General features: G+C 35.6%; 1 protein-coding gene and 1 pseudogene across 2 annotated transcripts in view; both read left to right on the plus strand.

The window, feature by feature from the left end:
- SLC24A2 (solute carrier family 24 member 2) overlaps nucleotides 1-26,721 on the plus strand; it is a 283,926-nt gene that overhangs the window by 185,709 nt on the left and 71,496 nt on the right. For both annotated transcript variants that reach the window (XM_051995444.1, XM_051995455.1), the window contains one exon: nucleotides 25,323-25,421. In XM_051995444.1, the coding sequence (XP_051851404.1) occupies nucleotides 25,323-25,421 (99 nt within the window). The remainder of the gene's footprint in view (nucleotides 1-25,322; nucleotides 25,422-26,721) is intronic.
- Nucleotides 1,947-16,573, plus strand: LOC127560684 (N-alpha-acetyltransferase 10-like; annotated as a pseudogene).

The raw sequence follows: 26,721 nt of genomic DNA on the forward strand, positions 1-26,721 counted from the left end.
GGATACACACCTAGATAAAACCCCTGTTAAATCATCTCGCTACCAAAGTATCCACTAAATATATTGCTCTACATTGGGTAGTTTGAGCTGAAAATCCCTTTAGAACCAAACATCTTACAAATGGGAAAAAGGAAAAAAGAGTTTGGTGCAAAGCAAAATATTTAGAATTTAAGAGACTTGGGTTTTAGCCCAACCTCTAATACCAGTATAACTTATTAACTTTAGGTCACACCCCCGAGGTCTCACTTTTATCCAAACAATGAAAGAATCAATGAGATGACTCCTGTACAATTCCTTCCATTTCCAATATTCTATGAGCCAGGAAAGAGGAGGAATACATATTTTAAAAAAAAGGTTCTCTACCTGGTGCTTTTTTTCTTGCCTTCTTTTTAGACATTTGGGTCCTCCTTATATGGTGGCTCCCAAGAAAGTTCCCCTTTGTGGGATAGCCTCTCTCTCTCTTTATCTCTCTTTCTCTCTCTCTCATCCTGCTTTATCTTTCTCTTTTCTTAACTAACCTTCTACCATCTGTTATGAACTTGGAAATGCAAATTCTCTCATCATAGTCCTTAGTTATTTTCATCCCCTTCATCCTCTCCTTTCCTTCCGTCTTTGTAAACATTAACAACTCCAGCATTAGATTCAGCCAATCTTCTGCTGGCTTTCTTCACTACACAGACTAACAAAAATAAAGAAGGAAATAAAGTCTATAAATTTAGTTCAAGGATAGAAGGTAACTGGAAGAAAGTAATATATTTCTTGCAATAGGAAGAAAAACAAATTAAGACATATAGAATGAACCAGAACTAATCTTCAACAAAATAATGTAGTTATATCCCCTTTAACACATTCCCTCTAATGTTGTTTCTTATAATATTCTTCTCTTAAAAGGTCTGATATATTCACTCCCAATATGTCCCTGTTTTACCACTAAGGTGTTAGATGCTATATAGATTGAAGTACTAATACTCTTAAACCTTTTAATAGGCAATTCTAAAAAAGATCAAAAAGCCTTCAAAAGCCAAAGAAAATCATTCTACATAGGCAGCTAACAGAACCAGAATCATATGATGTGATTCATTGTAACAAGAACAGAGCATGATTATAGAGCTCAGAATTACCATTATTGAACCCAGCTTGATCTTTCTACTGATTCTTGAATTTCAGACTAATACTATGCATTCATAGATTGTCATTCCTTTCTCTGCTCAAAAATCCTCCTTGGTTTCCCATTACTTAACCATCAATCAAAGCAATTACTAAGCACCTACTATATTCCAGGCACTGGGCATTTATTAAACATCTACTATGTGCCATGCATGATGGTAAGTCTGGGAATATAAAGACAGTTCCTGCTCTCAAAGTTCAGTGGAAGAAACAACAAGAAAACAACAATGTTCAACAAGATATATACAGGACAAATTAGATATAACAGAGGGAAGACATTAGCATTAAGAAGGATTAGAAACATTATCATAGAAAATGGAGTTTTAGCTAAACTTGAAGGAAACCAGGGAAAGCAAAAAGCAGAGTGGAGAGAAAGGGATATTCCAAGACTGGAAAACAACCAGTCAAGAAGGCCAAAGTCTGGAGATGGGTGTCTTGTTTGAAAAGAAGTAGAGTAGATGGTGTCCCCAGATCACAGAATATGAAGGTTAGAGGGAGTTAAGAAAACTGGAAAGATAGGGAGAGATTAGATTATGAAGGGCTTTGCATACCAAACAGACAAATTTCTATTTTATCCTGGAGGTGATAAGGAGTCACTTAGTGAATAGGAGTGGGAGGTGGAAGGACAAAATAGTTCCATACTTTAGGAAGATGAACTTGACAGCTGAGAAGCAGGTATACTGGAGTGGGGAAGGACAGGAGGCAAAGAAACTAACCAAGAGATTACAAATATAGTTCTTGCCTTTTTTCATGGTGTATAAGACCCTCCTCAGGCTAATAGAACCTTATTTTTCCATGTTCTAAAAAAATAATATATGAGCAATTTATAATAAGTTTCAGGATTATTTTCCCCATATATGGAAGGATAGATAAACAATGCCTTATTAGTCTCTGACAGAGAGAAGCTCATTTTACACTTAAAAGTAAAAATTCTATATTGTCTTTTTCTTTCCTTTTGACACTAAATTAGCATGTGTTCCCTTGTTCTTCTCCTGGGATGCATTATGGGTACGGCATAGTGTGACAGGAAGAACACCACATTTGAAATCAGAAAACTCTACCAACTCCCAACAATTTCAAGCTATAAATTTATAGCTATGTGTACCTTGCAATTTCCCAACAATGATTTTTTTCAGCCACAAAGGAGTGAACCCTAAAACTAACTGCTTTCTTTTCTACAGGTGCCAATTTAAATTCCAAGGATGTATGCCGGAACAGAATCTTTTAAATTACCAATGTAAACAAGATTTGGGGACAGAGAGAGATCTAAAGTGATTTCATCACAAAATGAATTAGCCTTTCCTAATTATCCCCTAATTTATCTGTTTTGTAATCTGGATCAGGTTGTCTTAAAGCAGGGCACATCTCTAACTAATGTCTGCACACAATTTTTAAATTAAATGACAGGGTTGTTACTACTGTGCAGACTCTACAATTTCCCACCCAGCATGCCCCTTCCTAACTCAGAGACAATTGGTATCATTCCAAAAGTCTGTACATTCAGCAAGGTAACTTTCCAATTTCCAATTATCAGAGCAATACCCTGATGTGCACAGAGAGGATTTCCAACATTGCACTAGGTTTCATTCGTTTATAATTTAACTTGTTCAGTACAACTCGCCATACCTATATGCCTTCTCTTTTCTCTTCTGTTAACCTGAACAGATGTCCACTTAAGAACCAACTGCAAGTATAACTCAACCACTTTCATCAAATCAACTCATCACTGGCCATATACTACCAGATATAAATGGAGTCTTCCAACAGGCTCTCTGTGGGGCTGAATCTGAAGGAGACAGTAAATTGCAAGTTTATCTGCATGTTTAACTAGACTATGGGCATAGTGGATAGAGAGTTGACTTCAAAGTTAAGAATTCCTACTTTAAAGACATATAGGCAGGGGGCAGCTAGGTGGCAGCTAGGTGGTACAGGGGATAGAGCACCTAGTTCAAATCTAACCCGAGTTCAAATCTGACCTCAGACATTTAATACTTCTTAGCTGTGTGACTCTTGGCAAGTCACTAAACCCCAATTGCTTCAGCAAAAAAGAAAGGAAAGAAGGAAGGAAGGAAGGAAGGAAGGAAGGAAGGAAGGAAGGAAGGAAGGAAGGAAGGAAAGAAGGAAGGAAGGAAGGAAGGAAGGAAGGAAGGAAGGAAGGAAAGGGTCTACTGTTCTTGGGAACAGTCCTTACCCCTGTCTTCTAATGTATCTAATTAAAGATAACTCTATCAGCTCTGTCAGTGTGCCTAGACTGTTGTGTGAAAAACACAGCCCCAAACACTGCCTTCCCATTATCAGTCTCAGGAAACTGAGGGAAAGGAAGAAAGGAAGGAAGGAAGGAAGGAAGGAAGAAAGGAAGGAAGGAAGAAAGGAAGGAAAGAAGGAAAAAAAGAAGGAAGGAAGGGAGGGAGGGAAGGAGGAAGGAAGGGAGGGAGGGAAGGAGGGAGGAAGGATCGCTTTTCCTATATAGAAGCTGCTAAGTTTATAGCAGGTTGCAAAAGATTGGGACTTTTTTCCCAGGAGTCTTGGAATTGAAAATGGAAAATTGCCATTACTAACCGAATTGGAGCACTATCATTATAAATTACTTCAATATTACTTTGTGCAAATCTTTTTCTTAAAGGTAGGGGGTGGGGGAGTATAGGGAAGGGAAGAAATCAGAAATCTAATCTAACAAGAGGCTGATATTTTTAATTAAGCTCAGTAAATTTTACTTCTCACTGATGAAGTTCTCACTGAATTTAATTGAACCCTGCCCTCAGTCACATTTAGTTGAGGATTCTAGACTTGCATTGAAATAATAATACACAATTGGTGATTGTTTTTGTCTTAAAAATACAGGAACTAAACTGGTGTCAAAATTTTTAATGACATATACATATATATATGTGTGTATATATATAAGGGGGAGGGATGCTATATGCAGTGGTTCTCAAACTTTTTTTCTCAATATCTTTATGGTATTAACAACTATTGAGAGTATGTCCAGAGAGTTTTTGTTTATATGGGTTACATAATAAATATTTATCATAAATAGAAAAAAAAACTAATTTTTATTTGTTGACCCTCTGAAAGGATTTCAGAGACCCTCCAGGATTCATTGCACCACACTTTGAGCAGTTATAGAGTCTAATGCTAATAGCATGAAACCTTACCCTATGAACATATTAAGTTAACCTGCAAAACCCCAAGGTTATTATAAGTGGTTTCACTAGCTTATAATAAGAGGCTTGGACCAGATAACCTTGAAATGTCCTTCCAACTTTAAATCCTATAAGTCTGATTCTATTAGCATATCATAAAAGATAATAGCAAATAAGGACAGTTTGTTTTAGTAGATAGAGTATGGTCAAGAAGTTAAATGAGAGGGACTTGAGTCCTAATTCTTATGTTTCCTAGCCATGGGACAATGGGCAAGTCACTTAACCTTTGACTTAAGTTTTCTCATCCATAAAATGAGGAAAATAAAGCTTCTATTCCTTATCTCATAGGATTATGTTATGAAAGTCAAATAAAATAATTTACATAAAGCATTTTGTTAACCTTAAAGTCTGTATAAATGTAAGTTATGGTTAATCCAATTAAATTCAGCAAATATTTTTTGAAATATTGTCATATGCATTATGCCAGACTGTGGGGATGCAAAGAGAAAAAAAAAAAAAAAAAGAATCCCTGCCTACAATTTTACTTTCCCTTGGAGACAAAAACATAGGCAGCTAAGTGATAGTGTCAGGAACTCCTGAGTTAAAATTCTACCTCAAATAGTTAACTGTTTGAGCCTTGGCAAGTCACTTCAACTCTGCCTATTTCCTTCATCTGTAAAATGGGGATAATATAGTACCTACCTTACCTGTTGTCAGAATAAAATGAAATATTTATAAAGCATTTTGCTAAATTTAAGGTTCTATATAAATGTGAGGTATTTGTTATTCTTATTATTTACACAAATAAGAATGTGTAATTGAGAAAGAAGAGATGATTAATAATTATAGGAAGATCAGAGAAATCTTCCAGAGAAGGAACCTTAAACTAAGTTAAGCCTTGAAAGAAGACAAAGATTCTAAGAGATGGAGATGAGAATAAGCACTCCAAGCATAGGAAATAGCTTATGCAAATGCATGAAGGAAAATGGAAAATTAAATTTGGTAAATGGCAATTAGTTTAGTTTGACCAGAAAATAATTGAAGAAAAGTAGATATAAGAAATAAAATCAGAAAGGTATGTCGAAGATAGAGTATAAAAGACCTTAAATACCAGACTACAGAATTTATGTACACAATAAGGAGCTAGAGTTTTTGGTTTTGTTTAGCAAGTGAGAGGTCTGATATAGACTTCTGCCTTAGGCAGAATAGATGTATTGATGAGGTAAGGCACTGAAACCAGGGAGAATAATTAAGAAATTATTGCATATAATACTTCAGTAATCGAGGATGGAGGTAATGAGATCTTGCTCTAGAGTGACAGCCATGTGAATGAAGAGAAGATAGATGTGAGATGTTTTAAAGGTAAAATGGACCAGGACTTCTTAAACTTTTTCCACTTACCACCCCTTTTCACCCAAGAAATTTTTATGTGACCCCAGGTACACAGATATGTTCAATAAATATACAAATCAAATATTTAATAATAATAAATCATAATTTCACAACCCCCACATTAGGTACAAGACTTCATATAGGATCATGCCCCACAGTTTGAGAAGCTAGGGAATAGACAACACATTGCAAATGACTGGATATGGGGATTAGGTGCCATAAAAATCAATCTTGACTCCAAGGATACAAATCTGGGGAACTAGAAGGATGGTGGTGCCCTCAATAGAAGTGGGGGAGTTTGGTTGAGAAAGGTTTAGGAAAAGAGATAAGAAATTCTGTTTTAGACATGTTAAGTTTGAGATGCCTCTAGTACATTTAGGAGGAGCTAGCCAGTAAGCAAATGCCTCCCTCCCAAATTATTTTCTATTTTTAGACACTTATTTTACATATATCCTATTTTCTATATATTTATTCCTTCACATGTTGTCTTTCCTCGCCTTGAGAATGTAAGCCTCTTGAGAGCATGGATGGTTTTATATATATCTTCATATCCCCTAAGCTTAGCATAGTATTCGATATTATAGAAGATGCATATTAAATGTCAACAAATAGATACATAAATATATAAATACATAGATAGCTAGCTACATAGATATAGATATATAGGAATCATCTAAGTAGAGATAATATTTTTACCATAGAAGCTAATATGACAATGTATATAAAGAAAATAAATGGGACAGGACGTAGCCTTGGAGAACCCACATGCTAGTGGGGAAATAAGTGAATGCTGATATGGCAAAGGAGACTGACAATAAATGGTCAAATAGGAGGGAAAAAATAAGTAAAGTTAGGTATCTCCCAAAAGAAGAATTTCTAAAAGGACAGAGTGGTTATTAGTATCAAATGCTACAAAGAAACCAAGTGGAAAGAAAATTGACAAGAAGCCATAAGGTTTAACAATTGAGAGATCATTGGTAACCTTTGCTGATAACTTGGTGGAAATTATTTCAGTCATGTGTTTGGGCTAGAAGTCAGATTACAAGGGACTGGAGGACAACAGATACAAATAAATCGTCCTAAAATTTAGCAATACTTTGGAATAGAGAAATAGTAGGATCTATAGACGTTTTAAGGATATTTAGGTAGGCCTAAGTATGTCTGTAGACATAGACAAAAAGTCAGTAGATGAGAGAATGGAGATGAGAAGAGGCAGGAGAGAGAGAACAAAAAAGAACAGAAAGAGAAAAAAAGAGAGAACAGGGAAAAGACAGAAAAAGAATTTGGAGGGAAAATTATTGATGGAATAGGCTCATAAAAGAGATGGGAGGGAATAGTATTTAGGATACAATTGGGATTGGATTTGACAAGGAAAAAGACCACCTTTTCCTCAGAATTAGAAGAGAAGGAAAAAGACAAAAGAGTTAAAGGATATTCAAGGTATGGAGAAAAAAGAGTTTACAATGGATGGCCTCTATTTTCTCAGGAAAGTAGGAGAAAATTACATTTATTGAGGGAAGGGGAAGTAAAGAAAGCAGTAAGAACAGCTATTATTAAGAGGAATGTAATAGAGAATTAGTTAAGGAAAAAAATTAATGGCCATGTACCAATAATGGCCCAGGTGAGATTAGATTACAAGGAACTAGTCAGCTCAGTCATGTGACTTCTTCAAACAATATTTTTCAGTAAATGATAGGGGTGGTCTATAGTCAAGAAATGGTAAAGTCAAATAAGTAGGATATGAATGAAGGATGAAGGACTATGCCTAATGAAAATCAAAACTGTGATAAGAAGAAAATGATGCAGGGACTGAAAATGAGATGAAAAATACTGTGGGGAATTTGAGAAATAGCATTAGGAGGATTATGTAGATCATATATATTAGAACTGGAAGCTGACATGTTGCCAGTCATTTTTCAGACATATCTTATTCTTTGTGACTCCATTTGGGGTCTTCTTGGCAAAGATACTGAAAAGTTTTGCCATTTCCTTCTCTAGCTCATTTTACAGATGAGGAAACTGAGGCAAACAAGGTTAGATGATGTGCAAGGTCACATTGCTAGTTAGTATCTGCGGCCAGATTTAACCTCAGGAAAAAGAATTTTCCTGATTCCAGGCCCATTTCTCCATCCATTGTCCCGCCCAACTGCCCACAAGGTACCTTAGAAGTCATCTATACTAAACTCTTCTTTTTATAGATGAAGGAAATAGACATAGAAATATTCGGTGACCAAGATGAGATTTGAACTAAAGTTACGCGACTCCAAAATGACCACTCTATCCATTGCACAAAACTGGCCTTTGTGAGACAGAGATAGAATGACCACATTGAGTGGAGAAGGTAAAGAAAAAGTATGGGGCAAAGGAATTGAAGAGTTTGTGAATAGATAGACCAGAATATTTGAAAGAATATCAATTTGGATATCTATTTGTTTACAAAGTAGCAGAGGCATCAAATAGAATAGGACTGAGAGAAAAGGTTGCTACATTTAGTAAGGAATTCATTGGTTATCTAGGAGATAACAATTGTGTCAATCAATGTTGGGATCAACAAATGAATTGTAAAGTACTGAGAGATAGAGACAGATGAATAGATAGAAAGCTGGTTGATAGATGGTTAACTAGATGAGTTGGATGACAGAAGACAAATGAATTTGATAAATAGATAAATTAGATGATAGATGGATAGATCCATTAGAAATGAAACCTAGTGCAATGTTGGAAATCCTCTCTGTGCACATTTTTTGATAGAGCATTTTAAAGCATTGATTATATATCAGCTAGGTAATAGAGAAAACAAAAACAAGCAAGATATTCCCTGCCTCCAAGGAGCCTAAACATTTGAAATGGGGAAGACAATACATTAAGAGGGGAGCCAGAATAAGTAACAGTATGAGTGCAGTGGGAGGCAGCAATATGGCTTAGTAGATAGAACATTAGGCCTAGAGTCAGGAAGACCTGAATTCAAAGTAAGTTCATTTACTAGCTGTGTGACCCTGGAAGCGCCATTTAACTTCTGTTTGCCTTAATCCACTGGAAAGAGAAATGACAAATCAGTCCAGTATTTTTGTCAAGGAAACCCCATGAAGAGCAGGATTACAAAGAGTTGGACATGACTGAATGATTGAACAACAATGTGAATGAGATAGAGATGGCAAGAAAATGACATGAAAACTTTCTTTAAAACAAGACAAGCAAAACCCCACCTATCAGAAACCAGTTTCCCAAGGCAGTCTTAGGTTCCTGAGGGGAGGAGTTAGGATTGCTGGAGAAGCAATGGCATGGTTTGGATAAGTGGTCAGGAATTAAAATGGAAGCCTTATTTTAGGCAAGATAGAAAAAATATTGCCTAACAGAGCTCAAGTTGGCTATCCATTACACAAAACTGGCCTGTGTGAGACAGAGATGGAACAGTAGATTATTATCAGAAAAAACAGTTTCTAAGTTCAAAATTAAGAATATGGCTTCATTATATCTAGTGAGATCTAGAGTTGTGACCACATTGGGTGGAGAAAGTAAAGAAAAAATATGGGGCAAAGGACTGAAGAATTTGTGAATAGATAGATGAGGATATTTGAGAGAATATCAATGTGGATATCTATTTGTTTACAAAGTTGCAGAAACATCAAATAGAATAGGACTGAGAGAAAAGGTTGCTGCATTTAGTTTAATTCATTGGTTATCTTGGAGATAACAGTTGTGTCAATCAATGTTGGGATCAAAGGCAAAGTCCAAGGAAAGATATAGAAATGATAGCTACAATAAAGATGGCATAATTTGGAACCAGTGACCAGGAAGTTGAGACAACTCTTTCTAGAATATTGACTGGGAAAGAGTAAAAGAGATATATAGTCAAGTAAAAAATTCTATAAGGATAAACATGTTCAAAAAAGAAGAAAAGTCAGTCGATTAAGAAATATTGATGATAAGAGAAAACAAGGGAATGATTGATAAGCTAAGATCCTGGAGGAACTGAGAAGAGATGGAATTAAGGAACCAAGAGGAAAGGTCAAAGCCCACTTCTCATAAATGATGAAAGCAAAGGAAGAGGGAACAGCGGATGGTAAAAAGTGTTTAGGAATGTAGAGGGGAAAAGAGAGGGAAATCATGGTGGTTGGCTCTTATTTTTAACAACTCTTTATAAAAAGCTACAAAGAAAGACAAAGGCATTTCCTGTTCTCAAAAAGTTCACTTGCTAATGGGGGTGACAACGTAATACTTATATACTGGATATATACAGAGAAAATAGAAAATAATCTTAGAGGGAAGACTCTAACATCTTGAGGAGCCTAGAAAGACCCCCTCTAGATGGTGGGACTTGAGCTAAGTCTTAAAAGAAGCCAGAAAACCAAGAGTGGGGATAGGAATCAAAACATGCCAGGCATAAGAGATAGCCAGTGAAAAAAGCTGAATATGGGGGATGCAGGGTTATGTTCAAGGAATTACAAGTAGGTCAATGTATTATAGAGTGCTCAGAGGGGAATAAAGTATAAGAAAAACATAGACCAAGAAAGACTAGAAAGATAGGAATGAGTCAGGTTATTAAGAGTTTTCAATGTCAGAGAAAGTTCTATTTGTTCCTAGAGGTAACAGGGAATCATTTAGGAGTGTTGCTAAGTTCATATCTGTATTTTTAGGAAGATCACTTTGTTAACTGATGGATTTTAAGGGGGGAAATTTTTGAGGCAGAAAAACAAGCCATTACAATAGTCCTGGTAAGAAGTTATAAGAGCCTGAACTAGAGTTGTAGCAATGTGAAGGGAAAGAAAGGAACATACAGTAAAGATATTTATGTGGGATGAATGTATGTGGGAATGATCCTAAGATTAGGAGCCTATGCTCTCAATTGTAAGAGAAACATTTAAGAGAAAGGAGGGTTTGAAGGGAAAGATAATGAGTTCTGTTTTAAATGTGTTGAGTTTAAGATACCTATGAGACATTCAGTTCAAGATTCCCAAGAGGCAATTGATGATGTGACTATAAATCAGAAAAAGAGATAAAGATTGAATATGTAGATCTATCATCACTATAAAGATAATAATTGAATCCAAGGGAGCTATTGAAATCACCCAGTGAAATAGTATAAAACCCAAAGAGAAGAAAATATGGAACAAAGTTTTTTAGGTTCTTTGCTCAGTGGGGAAAAGGAGGAAATATACATGAGATATGAAAAGAAAGGAAAAGTTCTGGAATGGCCACTATAGAGAACATGATAGGGAGTCAATCATGAAAGACTAAAAGGAGTCAAGTCAAAAATAAGTCAACAAAAAGAAGTTTAGTGTTTTCTAGGTGCCAAGAGTTTTCTGGGAATACAAAAACAAGTAGAAATAAAGTCCTAGCCCTCAGAGAGTTTATATTAAAAAAAAGGGGGAGGGACAATAAAACAAAGTTGAAAAGGTAGTAGAATAAAAGTGAAGGTATCATAGAAGATGTGGAAAATTGTAAAGAAAGTCCAGGAGAATCAAGAGCACACCATAGACTGAAATGGGACTCCTACTTAGCAACTTAGATCCTGTAACAAGGGCAGCAGCAATTGAGAGCACCCTTGTACCTCCTCACCAAACCTTTGTCTGGCTAAGTCCACTTGAATGTCTGGCACCATGTATATTTGCAGAGCTCAACCAGACCAGATGAATATGTAGCATTGTAACCTGCTGTGCCTTCCAGAAAACAATCAGATGAAATACTATGTCAACCATGGTCTGCCATGGCCTCAGCTCTCTTACATCACTGAAGATGAGAATGCGAAGATCATGGGCTCATCCTGGCCAAGTTGGAGGAAGATCCAGATGATGTCCCCATGGGTATATCACATTCTTGGCCATAAAACGTTCATACCACGGGCTATGTGTAGCACAGAAACTCATGGACCAAGCCTCGAGGGCTATGATTGAAAACTTCAATGATAATTATGGCTCCCTGCGTTTCCAAAAAAATAAATGAACATCTTTCAGATTGGTAAGATAGAGTCCAAATATTATACCTATGCTATGAAGCAAGATCTGACTGAGATGGCTTAAGAGGCTGAGAAAGCAACTGTAAGTAAAGGAGAAAGGCGAACATCTGTTGTTGGCCTCCCTGGAGAACAAGATAGACCCCAAAGCCAACCATGTAAAGGATTGGTGCCATGAAGGGAAGAACTTAACCCCACAGCTGAGGTGATAGCAAGGTCCTTAGTGAAGTGAGTGAAACCAAAAGAGCACTGACATCAAGGACAGCTCCAAGATCTCCAACTCAGCATTTTAGAGTCCCCAAGCTCTGAGATTCTGCTGTTCATCAGCCATTCTCATCTCTGTTTCTCCTCCCTTTGTCCACCATCAGTTCTTCCAATTAAACCATTTGGGGCCCCCAGGGGGCTGTGTATTTCAAAAAAAAATAGAGATTTAGGAAAGAACTAGTCAATCAGAGGTGAAGCCAAATGAGAGATGGTACTTCTGGTGTGTGAAGTCCAAGTTAAAGTGAACTCAGTATGAAGAGATTTCTGGGCCATTGTAAAGAAAGTCTTGGAAAGTCAGGAGTATAGCCTGAAGTAGAATGAAGGATTACTATATGCAAATAAAGATATAGTTGAGATTATATGACAAAAATTTATGAGAAAACTAGTTGGCAAAGTAGCATGACTTTTTCTGTAACCATTAAGAAGTAAGTTGCTAGGACTGGAAAAGATTAGATAACACAAGATTGTGATAAAGCAAGATATAACTGGTGATAAACAAGGGATTAGATATCAAGATAGCTTATAAAGCTAAAGTCCAGTTTGAGCAAAGATCTGATTGGATGACACAGACTGACAGATAACTCTCAAATTAGTGATGACCAAATGGTGGTGGTTAGAGAGGTCTGAGAATGGTGGTGGGAATCAAGAAGTGCACATCTTTTCCTGACTCCATATGTTGGGAGACATAGAAGGAGCAACCCATTTACATAAAAGTGACCACTGATATCTTGACTTCTAGAGAGAGCCAGTTTCCATGAGTAACAAAAGGAAAGATTATAAAAGAATTTTGTTATTTAGTAAGCAAAAGTTTGGGGGAATAAATAAAAATAACAGACATTTACTTAGCCCTTTAAGTTCTTCAAAGCACTTCCTCACAGTAATCAGGTGAGGAAACTATGAAACATATTATTACCTCAGTTTATAGGTAAGAAAAAAGTGGGGTTAAGTATATAAGTAGTCTAGGACTATCATTACAGATTGAAAATCAGATTCCAACTCTACTTCTCTTTCACCAAAATTCTGTCATTCCTAAATATTAAACTTTAGGGGTTCCCATTTAGCAATTCATGAACTCCTTGGGAGTTTACAATGATGGTCCAAGGATTTCATGCTAAAAATTCTTACATGATGCTGTGAATAGTAAACAAAATTATGTATAGTATATTATTATATGACCCTGGGAATTCACACACATATACATTTTTGTTGTTATTGTTGAAAAGGATTCAATGAACAACAACAACAAAAAAAAAAATCAGGAACAATTTCATCTATTCCAGCATGAATTCTTGATAGCTATCTCAGAAGATCATATGTTCTAGCAAGTTCTACTAAGCTGGAAAGATTTCTATCTGCTTTTATATCTGTCACCTGCCAGTTAATGTAATAAAAGGTTCTCCACAAGGGTTTTTTTTTTCTTTTTGGCTATAGTAAACATGAATGCCTTCCTTCAATGTGTAGTAGTTGTAGTCTGTGTCAGGGAAAAAAGTATCCATATTCAAATCCCAACATTTGGTAAGCTTCTATTTTGTGTAAATCATGTGCTTGGAGGGGGAGATGTCCAAAGACAGAAATGAAGCAGTTCCTACCCTCAGTCAATCGGACATTTTATTCTTGAGGGATGCAAGAGATACACAAGTAAGTAGATAAAAAGGTTTGGAATTGTTATTTGGATAATGTGATAAAGAGGCAATCTTTGAAGGTAGAGTTGGTCAGTTTGAGAATGGGCAATAAAGTTGTGATGAATCCAATCAGCACAACTGCATGACTTCCTCCATTAGCATTTAACTGCATGTTAGCAAACCAAGAGAAAGCAAGTAGTAGGACAAATCTCATGTCTTGGTTTGGTAAAAGTATGATTGAAAATAGAGCAAAAGGAAAAGAACTTTAAGTTATCTCCTACAATATAGGAACAAGATCTCAAAGGAAAGTCATTTCAGATCAGGGTTTTGGCTTGAGATAACAAAGAAGCATAGTGTCTAGAGGTAATGAATAAATGTTTTTAGGAGAAGTAAGGAAAAAGGGGAAATAAAAGCATATAAGATTGTTTTTAGAGATAGTAATGTCAGAGTTTGGAATCATGGAGAGATCAGATGGATGATGATCAGACAAAGGGCATGATTATTTCTAATTGTGACTGAAGTGGAATGAAAATGAAAGCTATAATAGCTTGTTGTTATTCATTTTTTTCAATTGTATTTGACTCTTTGTGATCCCACTTCTTGACAGAGATACTGGAGTGTTTTGCCATATCCTTTTTTTGCTCATTCTATATCTGTTTAGGAGGCTGATGTCTGTAATATCCTGATGTTCATGGAGAATTAGTAAATATTTAAAGTTTTAAAGAATTTTTAATAGTGAGTAGCATTCATATATTAATAATATAAAAAGGTCATGTCTAAATAGAAATTTGAGAATACAGATATATGATACAACCTATTTGCATAGAAATGCCTGAGTAATTGGTTTTTTTTTTTTTCCTATTTCTAGGGAAGAAGTTCTGGTTAATAGGATTTAGAGAGAGTAAAATCTTGGTAAACCTAGGAACAGTACCCTTGCTTTGATAAACTGCTTTGGAATATTTTTTTTCCTCAGATACCTATGAAATCCAAGAGGGTGTAGAAAGAAGGTGGGTGGTACAAGTTAAGGTAGGGTAGGTAACAGAAACAAATTTTTCCAAATCAGGCTTGAGAACAAATCTGTGTTCTTCTGACCTTTTTGGTGTGTGTATTATAAGTTATTTGTCCCTGTGTTCGTAGTATCAGAAAATCCAGAATAGTTTCTTTATAAATTGGTAATATGAGGGAATATAATGACGATATTAATAAACAATATTCTTCCAATGGTGCTATATGTCTACAAGTTATGAACTACTTGAATCTCTAAAGAATTAAAAATAGGAGCCTCTAAAAGAAGATGGAGAAGCACATGGTTGGCATGAGTAGGCTACAACTCATCACCCATGAAGAATTGTATGAAAGAGGTAGTGTAAGAGATATCATCAGAGATGTGTGAACAAAAAATAGTTGGACAAGTCATGTGTTAAGAGGAAAAGATAACAAATAGATAGGATAGATAGATAATAGAGACAAGAGAGAGAGATAATAAAGGGGAATTGATGGAGAGAAAGAGAAAGAGGGAAGGAGAGAGGAGAAGAGAAAGGGAGAAGAAGATATAAAGAGAAAAATGGAGAAGGGAAAAAGAGAAAGAAGGAGAGGGAAAAGCAGAGAGAAAGGGAAAAGTAGAGGGAGAGAGAAAGGAGAGAAGGAGGGAAAAAGAGAGAAAGAAAGAAAGAGAGAGAGAGAGAATCTTAGATGTATTTATTAATTATTTATTAAATATTATATATCAGACACTGTGCTAAGTGCTAGGTATGCAAATAAAAGGGGGAAAAAATAGTTTCTACCCTTAAGGAGCTTGTATTCTAATGGAGAAAGAACATATTTAAAAAGAGAGCTGGAAAGCAAGGGGAAAGGGTCAATATCCAAGGGAACAGAATGGAAAAGTTCAGAGAATCAGGAGATAAGCTAAGATAAGAAGAGCATGGATAGTTTGGCTCTCCAAGAAATAGCCATCTCAGGCAGAAACTCACCAATTACAAAAGAGCTGCAGGGGTGAAGGGTGAAAAGGCTATTAGGAAGGAATACCTACATCAAAATCACAGATTCACTTATGTATTCAAGTATTTCTACCTGAAACTTCATATAATGATTGCCGCTCTGGTATACAACACATGATTAAACTCTAAGGAAAGGAAAGAGGCAAGGAAGAAATATAAATCCTTTTGGGAAATACTCTCAAAGATGCTGTTTTTAAAAAAAGCACATTAAGAAACTTTTTTTTAAATTGCTAGAAAATAAAAGCCATTGAGGAAGGAAAATTATATTCAACAAAACAATTTGCCTCCACTTCCCTCCTCCCAATCCAAAAATAAAGAAATAAAAATATAACTGTAAGCCTTGTTCACCAAGCTTTATCCCAGAGATTCCTGGCCTTCTATTGCATTTTTTTTTCCTTCTATGCCTGTCAATCAGTGTTTCTTAGTGCGTGAAATGTATTGGGGCAGCAGGGAGCTAATCTGATTGCCAACCTAAAGAGTTCCTTTTGTAATACTGCCTATTACAGGTTCAATGGTGAAGAAGTGAGGGAATTTTCAGGGTTATTTTAATTAATTAACAGCAGGGCAGAAGCCAAATCCATTTCCTTTGAATGAAAAGGCTATCAAAAGGTTATTATGTGCGGTAGTTTGGGGCAGTCTGTTTTATGTCAAAGAGATTTGGTCCAGCATTCTGATTCTTGTTTGTTCCTTCAATCCCTGCATTTTCAGGCTTTGGCTTTATACTTTGATTTTCACTTCTAAGACAGAGGCTTTTAGCCTTTTTTGTGTGTCAAACAACCCTTTGGGAGTCTGATAAATCCTATGGACTCCTCAGAATAAGGTTTTATTGACTACATTCATAATTAAGGGAAATACTAAATTTCAATTAGAAGCCAATGAAAATAAAGATGTCATTTTCCCCCATACAAATTCATAGGTCACCTTAAATCTATCCCCAGACCTATTGGAGTTCTGTGGTTCCCTGGTTAAGGAATTTCCACTAAAACAACATCCTCCCAATTACAAATCCCTTGGTCCTCTGAGATATGATCATTATTTATTTTTGACAAAGTTAAAGCAGATTGAAATGTTATATTCCAAGTTGTGCTATGGTCTCCATTATATTAGGCTTATTCAAAAGGTTGTTGTTCAATCATTTTCAACTATGTCTTCATAACTCCATTTAGGATCTTCTTGGAAAAGATACTGGAGTGGTTTGCCATTTCCTACTCCAGTCCATTTTACAGATAAGGAAACTAAGGCAAACAGATTTGAGTGACTTGCCCAGGATTACATATTTAGTAAGTATCTGAAGCCAGATTTGAACTCAGGAAGGTAAAAAGGTAAAGTCTGGCACTCTATCCACTGCACCCTGTGAATGCCCTTTCAAAAGGATACCTTAAAATATTTATAATAACTTCTCAAAAGTGCCTACAAGTTACCTTGAGTCATAGGATCAGGGCAGTGAGATGGCACAGTGGATAGAGCACAGACATTTAACAATTACTAGCTGTGTGACCCTGGCCCAATCAATCCCAAATGCCTCAACAAAAATTAAAGTGCAAAAAAAAAGTCATAGGATCTGTACCTCAAAGTGACATAGAGAGCATCTATTTCAACTCCTCAATTTACAGGTGAAAAGAACCGAGGTTCAAAGTTAATCAGCTTGATCGTGATCATACTGGTAATTTTAAGTAGCAGAATGAGGATTCCAATTCAGGTTTCCTGGCTCCTAATCCCATGCTTCTTCTTATTAAACTATACTGACCCAGATAATAACACAGAATCATGACCTAAAAAGAATATGTAAGCTAGTCCTCTGCTTCCAAATGGCAATACAGACAGCTATTTAACTGTCTTGAGAGAAGAATTATCAGGTACCATTAGCTTCAAAACCCACACAATAGGACACTCTTCCCCAGAGCTAACCTGAAATCCATCCTATTAAATGAGTTCCTCTTCTCTTAATCTGTCCTTACTAGGGATAATTAATAGCTACTCACCATCTTCCAATTTTAAGAATATAAATCTTGATCTTAAAAACACGCCTAGTATGTTCCTATTTCCTAGAACCACTCTTTTTGTGGATTCCCATTGATTCTTCCAGAGCAACTAGTTGGTATCGTAGATAAAGTGTTGGGCTTGGAATCAGGAAGACTCATCTTCATGAGTCCAAATCTCACCTTAGATACTTACTAGTTATGTGACTTTGTGCAAGTCCTTTAACTTTGCCTTAGTTTCCTTATCTATAGAATGAGCTGGAGATAGAAAGGACAAACCATTCTAATATTTTTTTCCAAGAAAAACCCCAAATGGGGTCAACAAAGAGTTAGACATGACTTAAATGAATCAACTCATAGAATCTTCCTCTTGAACAGGACTGGGTTGAATTACTTGATGTCCAAAGTCTTCAACAGGCCAAAAAATCTAAGATTCCATGACCATGAATGTCTTTGGAATTGCCTTACTTCAAACTGGAACAATGGAGAGACCACAAGTCCTGCTGGCCATAGGATTTAAAGGAAGTATGATCTCAAAGGATTTTAGATCTGAGGGAATTAAATTAATATCCTCTTTGTCCTCAGAAAAATATATTGGAATTTCTAACTATAGCCATCTAACTCTGTCCCCTGGCTTACCTTTCACTTCCTTAGCCATGAAAAGGCTTAGCTTAAACTAAGGAAAGATTATATTTTTTTCTCAATAACATGGAAATCTTAGGGTGTTAGAAAAGAAGGGAGTTCAGCAGTAAGAGCCTACAGAGGGATATATATCTTGTTTATGAATCAGTGTTCTAACACACTTAAGTGTATTTTCATAATCTCCTGCCCTGCTTCTATAATCAGCAACTATGCTACCTACCAAGCAGTGCTGATCTTACATTCCCCTAGCATCTAAGAATATCATGTGAGTGAGGCTGGGAACAGACTTGTAAAACACAGGATAAGTCAATTCTGGGACAATCTTCTCTGTAAAGGGCGTGACTGAAGGGGGCATTACTTCCAACATGTTCCTCAGCATGGGGAACAAAAGAATAACGTTACTGAGGACCCTCGCCTGCACCTCCACATTAAGCAACAACTATTCCTAACAATTTAAACAACTTATCTCTAAGAGCCAAGAATCACCTGAATAACCATTGGTCATTCTAATGGACCTAGGAAAATTGGCAGGTCTGGTTAGTTGGTTCAGTTACTCTCCTAGTCTATTAATGATTGCCTTCAGCCAAGGAATAGCAAAAAATTTGAAGGTGCCTTCAATTAAAAGTTCTGTTAAGCATGTTTTTAAGTTCTTACAATTTTAAATAGTATGTGACTAGTTAATTTTCTTCATATTTTATCACATTATATTTCATTTTCTGGATCTAGTGTTGGATTACTATTTCATACTTAACTCCAAAAAAGAAGAACAGAAGCTTTCAGTGAGCTTAACTCAATTACTGACAAATTTAAAATATATATATATATATATATATATATAATATTATTAAAGAAATGGTTATTGGTCATCTTGAAAATATAGTACTGATCACAACGATCCAATATGATGTCATCAAATCCACACTAAATTCATTTCTTCTTTTGACAGTATCATTAAACTGTTTGACTGGGAAGTGTTGTAGATATAAAATGTGCCTAGATTTTAGCTAGTATTTGGTGTGATTCTTAAGAAAAAGATGGAGACAATACTAGACAATAAAACAGATAGTTTTGGGCCTGGTTCAATGTCCAAATCCAATCACTCAATCAAGTATTTATTAAAGACTTAGGAGTAGTCATTAATGGTTCCTTGTGAACTCAGAAGTCTCCAGATGTCTGTGATTAACTGTATTATTTATCACTTTTATCACTGAATTTCCCTGATCACCAAAACAATAAGAAAAATATGACACATAATTGGAAAAAAAACCTAACTGAATTATTCAAACAATAAACTGTCATCACAATGAAAAATAACAGAAATGCCAGTTATAATCATTTTAATCCATATTTAAACAGTGTAAACTAAATGCCACAACAAGGAAACCAAAGGGATCCAGAAAGCATTTTATCAAACAATTGAATTACTTGCCAAACAGCAAGAAATGGTTGCCAAGGGCAACACCAGTTTAGATTATAAAGTCATTTGTAAAAATGTAATGAAGATTGATTGGCAAAGATGAGCACTATTGCCTTATAAAGCTGAGAAAGGTAGTGGAGGATAAAATAAGCTTACAAAAAGTTTGGCAGGATATCTCACTAAGCAAAGTCATCCTGAGGCATTCAAAATTTTATTCAAAAATAAAAATGGAAGGAGAACAAAAAACAAGAAAAATGGGAAAGATATGGTTTTAAAAATGTAACAAACTTTTCTCCATCAAGTACACTGGGACTTCCACATTTGTACCTAACATCACAGTCACAGATGTGCTAATATAGGAGGTGGAAATAGCACTAAATAGAATAAATAAGGATGAGGCAGCTAGAATGAACCAAGTACGTAAGGAAGAAATCCACATTAGAAGTAAGACCATTGTGAAAGAATTGTGAGAATAATATACAAGGAGCCTGAAGGAGATGAATATATCAAAGGCATGGGGAAAAAAACTCAAACTTTTTAAGACTGAAACTAGTAATGGGGAGACATCAATAATAAACAACTATCAATTCATTTATCAATGGATCCTTATGAAGGTGTTAAATGGGAATAATAGGGTTTCCTCAAATGTTATTCTACAATAGATCTTATCTTTGTCATTTCATAATTAACTGAAAGAATAGAGAATATAAGCTCTCATGTGTAATGTTTGTTGATTATGAAAAGGCATTTGTTTCAATAGAACAAAACTTTAACCCTTACAACACTCCTTTACAAAGTGTCTCTAGTCCACACTTGAGCATTATTTAAAATTCCTTGGAAGATCTAACAATAGAAATAACTGTTAAATAGTTCTTTGATAATAAACATTATGTGAGTCATAAAACAGAATTATATACTTACCAAAGGTATTTATTTCAGTTCAATAATGTTCTTATGACAATTGAAGTCTATCTTTGAAGTTCAGTATGGTCTCCAACTTGTCTCTGACTGATAAATTTATTATATTGTCTTTCTTTCCCTATCTCAGTGTAAGAAATTTACTATTTTTGCAAATATTACATAAGTATATCCCTCTGAGATCTACTTCTGACTCTCTGAACTTCTTTTTCCAATATGACCCAATACTCTTCTCATCCTAGAAGATTACTATACCCTACTGGCCCATTTTATGCTTAGGCAGTCTCTCTTTTGGGACCTCCATAGTAAGGAAAAGTCCCAGGCCAACCGTGTTTATGCTTTCATCCCACCTCTGATTCTCCCCTTCTCCCTTTCTATCCCCTCCCTATTTTTCAGCTTTATTTTATACATTAGCTTCCCTCATTAAAATGTAAGTTCCTTTAGAATAGAAAATTACTTTCTTCCTTATTGTGTTTGTATTCCCATCATTACTTAGGACAGAATCTGACAAATAATAACCACTTAATAAAAAAAAAAAATTTTACAGAAGTAGCTAGAAAGAAAGAAAAAAAAAAAAAAGAAGCAACAGCAGCTAGGTGGCTTGGTAGATAGACTAATAGGCCTGGAGTCAGAAAGACCTGAGTTCAAATCCAGCCTCAGATACTTACTTGCTATGTGATTTTAGGAAAGTCACTTAATGTCTCTCAGCCTCAGTTTCTTTATCTGTAAAATAGGGATAATAATAGCATTTACCTCACAGAATTGTTGTGAAGGTCAAATAACACGTAAAGAACAGTGAAACTTTAAGTGGTATATAAATGCTAGCTAGTACTAATTTTACTTGATTACGCAGGATATAATATTATATAATACCAGTTAATTCTGACCAACATCAAAGCCAAGATTAAACATATTGTTCTTCTTTGTGGGCCTCAAAGTCTTTAATCAGGGGACCCATTTTATTACAATGCAGGTTCACAATTGGACCCACCATCACATTTACTGGATTTTTTATATCTCATAACATCCTAAGATAACTGACATTGTTGAACATTAAAAAGGAATATTAAAACAATAGCTCTGCCATCATGTCCCCCATTATCAGCATCAAATGTCCCATTTCCCAGAATTTTTGAAAAATCAGTGCTATTAACCCTAAGAATAAAGCCTCATAATTCTAGCCATTTCCCAGATCCAACCTCCAAGAAGACTCACCTGATAACCCTTAAGCCTAATCTCAATTGATTCTCTCCAACCTTTTTTTATTTCAAACCCCACAAAGCATCTGGTTCTTACACATTTCACTCCTCTCAGAAGGACCTTTATAATCTGGAGGGGAAATGATTCAGTTCTCTCTTAATTGGCAGATCTCCAGACATCTCCTTTCTAGAAAGAGTCAGAGGAATCAAAAAATGAAAATGTAGGAAGATGCTTTGCTTTTTAATGATATGGAGGTAGCGAAACTTTTTTATACAACTACAGAAAATATGCTATATACACTGTACTTTTTCACATATATTGTTTTGTGTTTTTGTTTTTTATTACTTGTATTAAGCTAGTGCCCCAATACAGCTTAGATTGGATTACTTCCTGATCTTATAATTGGTTCTAAATTGTTTTAGTGAAGAAAATTGTACTAGAAAATTTTTGACACATTGACACTGAAGGGTTGAAAATGAGCAGCACCTTTCATATCAGCTAATTTGTCATTAAGTAGATGGGGAGATCATTCCTGAAATTATCACTATTTTGGTTTCTTTGTTGCCTGAGGCAAAAAAAGACCTACTATGTGAAATTAGTTTCAAAGATTGAATCAGAATCCCATTGCCCTTAAGAAAGCTCCTTTTTTTTTTACCTAGATTTTCTGATTGTCTTATCATAGGGAATGATGTGGACAATATAAACATCAGATGTTGGTAGGCCCCAAAAGTTGAAATTCAGTCATGTGAAGAATTCACAATGGCCATTCTCTTTGGCAAAAGGTATATTTATTTAGGGGAATAAGTTGCAAACAAAATGAAGGAATACAATAGATCAGGAATGGTAAATGTGAATTAGAGTAGGAGAGTATATGAAAGGCAAGTTTCTTGGTGAAATTCATAATTACCCAGTAGAAAGGGAATACCCCAAGACTTAGATGAAAGACTAAATCCTAAAAGTGACTTAGCACCCTAAAAGAGCTAGTTAGCTATAAGGAGGAGAAATAAAGTTGAGAAACATAGTGGAGTTAGGGAAAATACCATGTAGCATGGGGGAGGAATAAGGAGAAAGACACCACAAGTCAGAGTGCCTGGGCAAACTGAACAAAAGGATGTCAGCTTTCCAACTATGGCCCATAAGTGAATTTTATAGAGAAAATTTAACCTCAGGGACATGACTGAGATTTCTGACAAAGCATGGCAAGGTGAGACTGCTTGAGACTTCTAAAAAGGGTAAAGGTAAGTCTCAGGGGTTGAGATAACTTTTCTTTCTGACTGGACAACCTCCCCAGAGGATGGGACCATGGAGCTTTAGTTTGCTTCCCTCGGAGATCATTTCTTTAGTTTTTCTCAGTCCAACACATTCAGGACCTCATTAGTGAATACAGAGATAGAGAGGAGCAATGTCTTATTTAAATTCAACCAAGAGTTACATCTTTTAAAATCTTGTTATGAGTAAAAAATAAGTTTTAAACATTTAATATTCCTTGGAGGTCTCAATACATTCTAATCCTGTGCCTGAATCACCAAGTTACGTCTCGCCCAGAATAGAGAGGTATATATGGCTTAGTCTGCAGCAATCCCTCTGAAAAAGATGTGGGTTTTTAATACTGAACAACAAGCTCATATTAGTCAGCACCATGATATGACAGTCAAGAAAGCAGATGCAGTCAAGACACAGCATCCACAAATAAGAATATAATAGTCCTGCTTCTATATTCTGCCCTGCTCAAACCACATCTGGCATGTTGTGTTTAGTTCTAAATGACGCTATCCAGAAAAAGACAAGCAGAATTGTCTAATCAAGTCAACAAACATTTATTAAGTACCTACTATGTGTCAGGTGGAAGCATTTCCGTTCATAGCATATGAGGATCAGTTAAAAGAAATGGGGATGTTTAGCAAAAAAAAAAAAAAAAAAAAAAAAAAAGAGAGAGAGAGAGAGAGAGAGAGAGATGCCTTGGGGGAAGGGAAAGAAAAGGAGGCACCATAATTGCTGACTTCAAATATATGGAAGAAAAATTAGATGTATTCTGCTTGGTCCAAAGGAGTAGAAATTGCCCAAAAGCAAGGTTAGGCTTAATATAAATACCCAGTGCTCCAGTTAAGATTAGATTTGGAATTTTAGCAAATGTCTTGACTATTGAAACCTACAACTATTTTGCTCTATCCTGTCTATTCTTTCTCTACTTTCTCCTTCAATTCATTAATTAGCAACAACTCTTTACTAAGTGCTTATGTGCCAAGCATTGTAGGTATAAATACAAATAATCTAACAATCCCTACTTGCAATGGAAAATATATATATATATTTTCATTGCAAGTAGGGATTGTTAGATTTTATATATATAAGCAAAAGCAAAGAAGCAGTGAAAAGTGAGATATTCAGTATATGGAAGAAGAGATAGTGTAGACTGAAGAATACATGACACAAAAGGGAGGAGAAAGGAATCAGCATGAAGCTGTGTGAGGTCTTGAGTTGGAGATAAGGAGTTTGGTCATTTTCAGATAGACGATTCAAATTTGAATAGAGGAGTGACAGAATCAGATCTATGTTTCAAGAAGATTGCTCCATTTCTGAACCATGTCTGGACTGCATTTCCTTCTTTCTTCTGCCACATAAAGTTCCCCTTTTCTTTTATGATGAATTTTAGGTACCATCTTCTGCATTAAGCTTTTCCTGATTCTCCAACTTCTAGCACCCTCTGTCCCAAACTACTTGTCATTAACTTTTTTGGACAAAAAATAAAAATTAAAGAATCCTCTCTATTAGTTCTCATGTTTGTTCATTTTTCTTTTATATATATATATATTTCTACATTGTGGCACAATCAAAAATTACAGGACCAAGTCCATGTCCATTATCATTCCTCTTATTAAAACTGAATTTTCATTAGCTTTTATCATTAGTAATTTCCCAATAGAGCTCATCAAGGTTTCACACTGGACTCAGATGAATGACTCCATTACTCCCTCATCAAATAGCATCTATAACTTCCTTCTTAAACATTAGTATTCAGCCCTGCATTGCAGGAGTTTCGGTCTTCTAAATTCTGTGAAAAAATGTATTCTTTTTTTTGTTTGTTTGTTTTTTACTTGGAAGCTTTGATGCAAGCTCCTGCTTCATTTAGAAACTGCAGACTGTCATTAAACTCATTTATATGATCATGTTTGAAAGGAGAAGCCAAATCAAAGAACTAGGATGCTTGACTTACCTTCGATTCCAGGGAAGCTTCTCCTGTGCTCCAGCTGTCTTCAATCAGGCCTGTGTTAAGCCTCAGCCACAATATTTAAAATAAAGATGAGGGGAGCAGTTACAGAAGCTTGATGCTTTGACTGGTTTTGTAGAGCCAATTCAAAGGACCTTAGTAAAAGCAGGCCTTTTATTTATTTCCCTAACAGTCTAAGAAAGTTGGGTAAAGAATCCAAGGGAAGAAAGCAGGTTATTTGCATACATTAACATGGCTTTCTACCAGAACAGCAAAGAGCCATTCCTGATGGACTACACAGTGCAGCTGCAAGGAAGCTGACTCTATTCTTGAACCCTTTGCAATGATCCTCTTCATCCTTCTCATTCTCTTTCTCCCTCACACCCTTTCTTCTCCACCTCCTTTCTTTCTTTCTTTCAGGACGCTTCAGAGAAAAGGCTTCAATACTTCACAAGATTGCCAAGAAGAAATGCCAGGTGGATGATAATGAAAGACATAATGGGACTGCCAACCATATGGGTAAGTGCAAGAGAACATATTGACCCGCATTTCTCAGGATTCTACTTAAATATTAACTGTAGCTCTCATGTACAGCAGTGGATATCTGAAACTTTATAAGTGTCACATCTAGGTCTAAGAACATAAGTTTCCATCTGTCTTTGTGTGAGCATGGGGTAAAAAAGTCAAAACATGTTCAAAATGTCCTCCAAATAACTCAAAGGGATTCCTAAGAAATCCTGGTAGGAGCCTGAAATAAAATTTCAATTCAGTTTTATTCAACAAGCGTAGTCTCTAGCTGTCTCCCATGCCTGGAATGCTCTCCCTCATTTCCACCTGACTTGTTTTAAGTCCCAATTAAAATTTCACTTTCTACAGGAAGCCTTTCCCAACTTCTCTTAATTTTTGTGCCTTCCCTCTTTTAATTATTGCCTATTTTTCATATACATATACATATATATAGCTAGTTTGTAAGTATTGTTCACAATATTTATAAATTTTACTGTATTTACATATTTTATTTGTAAATTTACAATATTTGCAAATTACAAAATTTACTGTGTTTATAAATATAAAACTTACCATGTTTACAAAAAATGTTTGATTACTATCTTCCTTATTAGACTGTGAGATTTATGAGGACAACTTTTGACTTTTTTGTATCCCTAGTGTAGCTCAGTTTCTGGAGCATAGGAGATGCTTAGAAAATATTTACAGAATGACTGATTTATTAAATGCCTTCAGTGTGGAAGGAACTGTGCTCAGCACTAAGGATATAAAGACCAAAAGTTTAACGATCCTTTCTCAGGGAGCTTCTATTAAGGGGAAACTGTCTATAGAGAGGTGACCCAAAACAAAATATTCACAAAGTAAATTTCAAATAATGGGAGAAGGAGCACATTAGGCTCTAGTAGAAATTAAATAGCTAACTAAAGTATTTCAGGAAATCCACATAAAAATAGTTTTTCTCCAGTAGAAATGTATACACTTAGTTAACAAGGGGACCCTTTTAGAAGGGCTTGATGAGGACCCAGCATTTATCCTGATGCCATTGCCTTGAGCAAATTCATTGAGTGACAAAGTACCAGTTCAACAACACACTGTGTCTGCTCATCCCCACTCCTTTTTGATGAATTCAGCGATATCACCACACGTTTATTTCAGTCTCTTTTAGCTGTGCATCGTGTAGTAACCAGATCATGACATCCCAGCATTTTATTTTAACTGGGAACATAATGTTCCTATTCTTATAACTATAATGCTAATACAGCTCTTGAATTTTAAATTCAAACTAAATTTATCCCAATCTCTATTTGTTTTA

The sequence above is a fragment of the Antechinus flavipes genome, chromosome 1 (genome assembly GCF_016432865.1).
Source record: "Antechinus flavipes isolate AdamAnt ecotype Samford, QLD, Australia chromosome 1, AdamAnt_v2, whole genome shotgun sequence".
In the NCBI taxonomy this organism is placed as follows: Eukaryota; Metazoa; Chordata; class Mammalia; order Dasyuromorphia; family Dasyuridae; genus Antechinus; species Antechinus flavipes.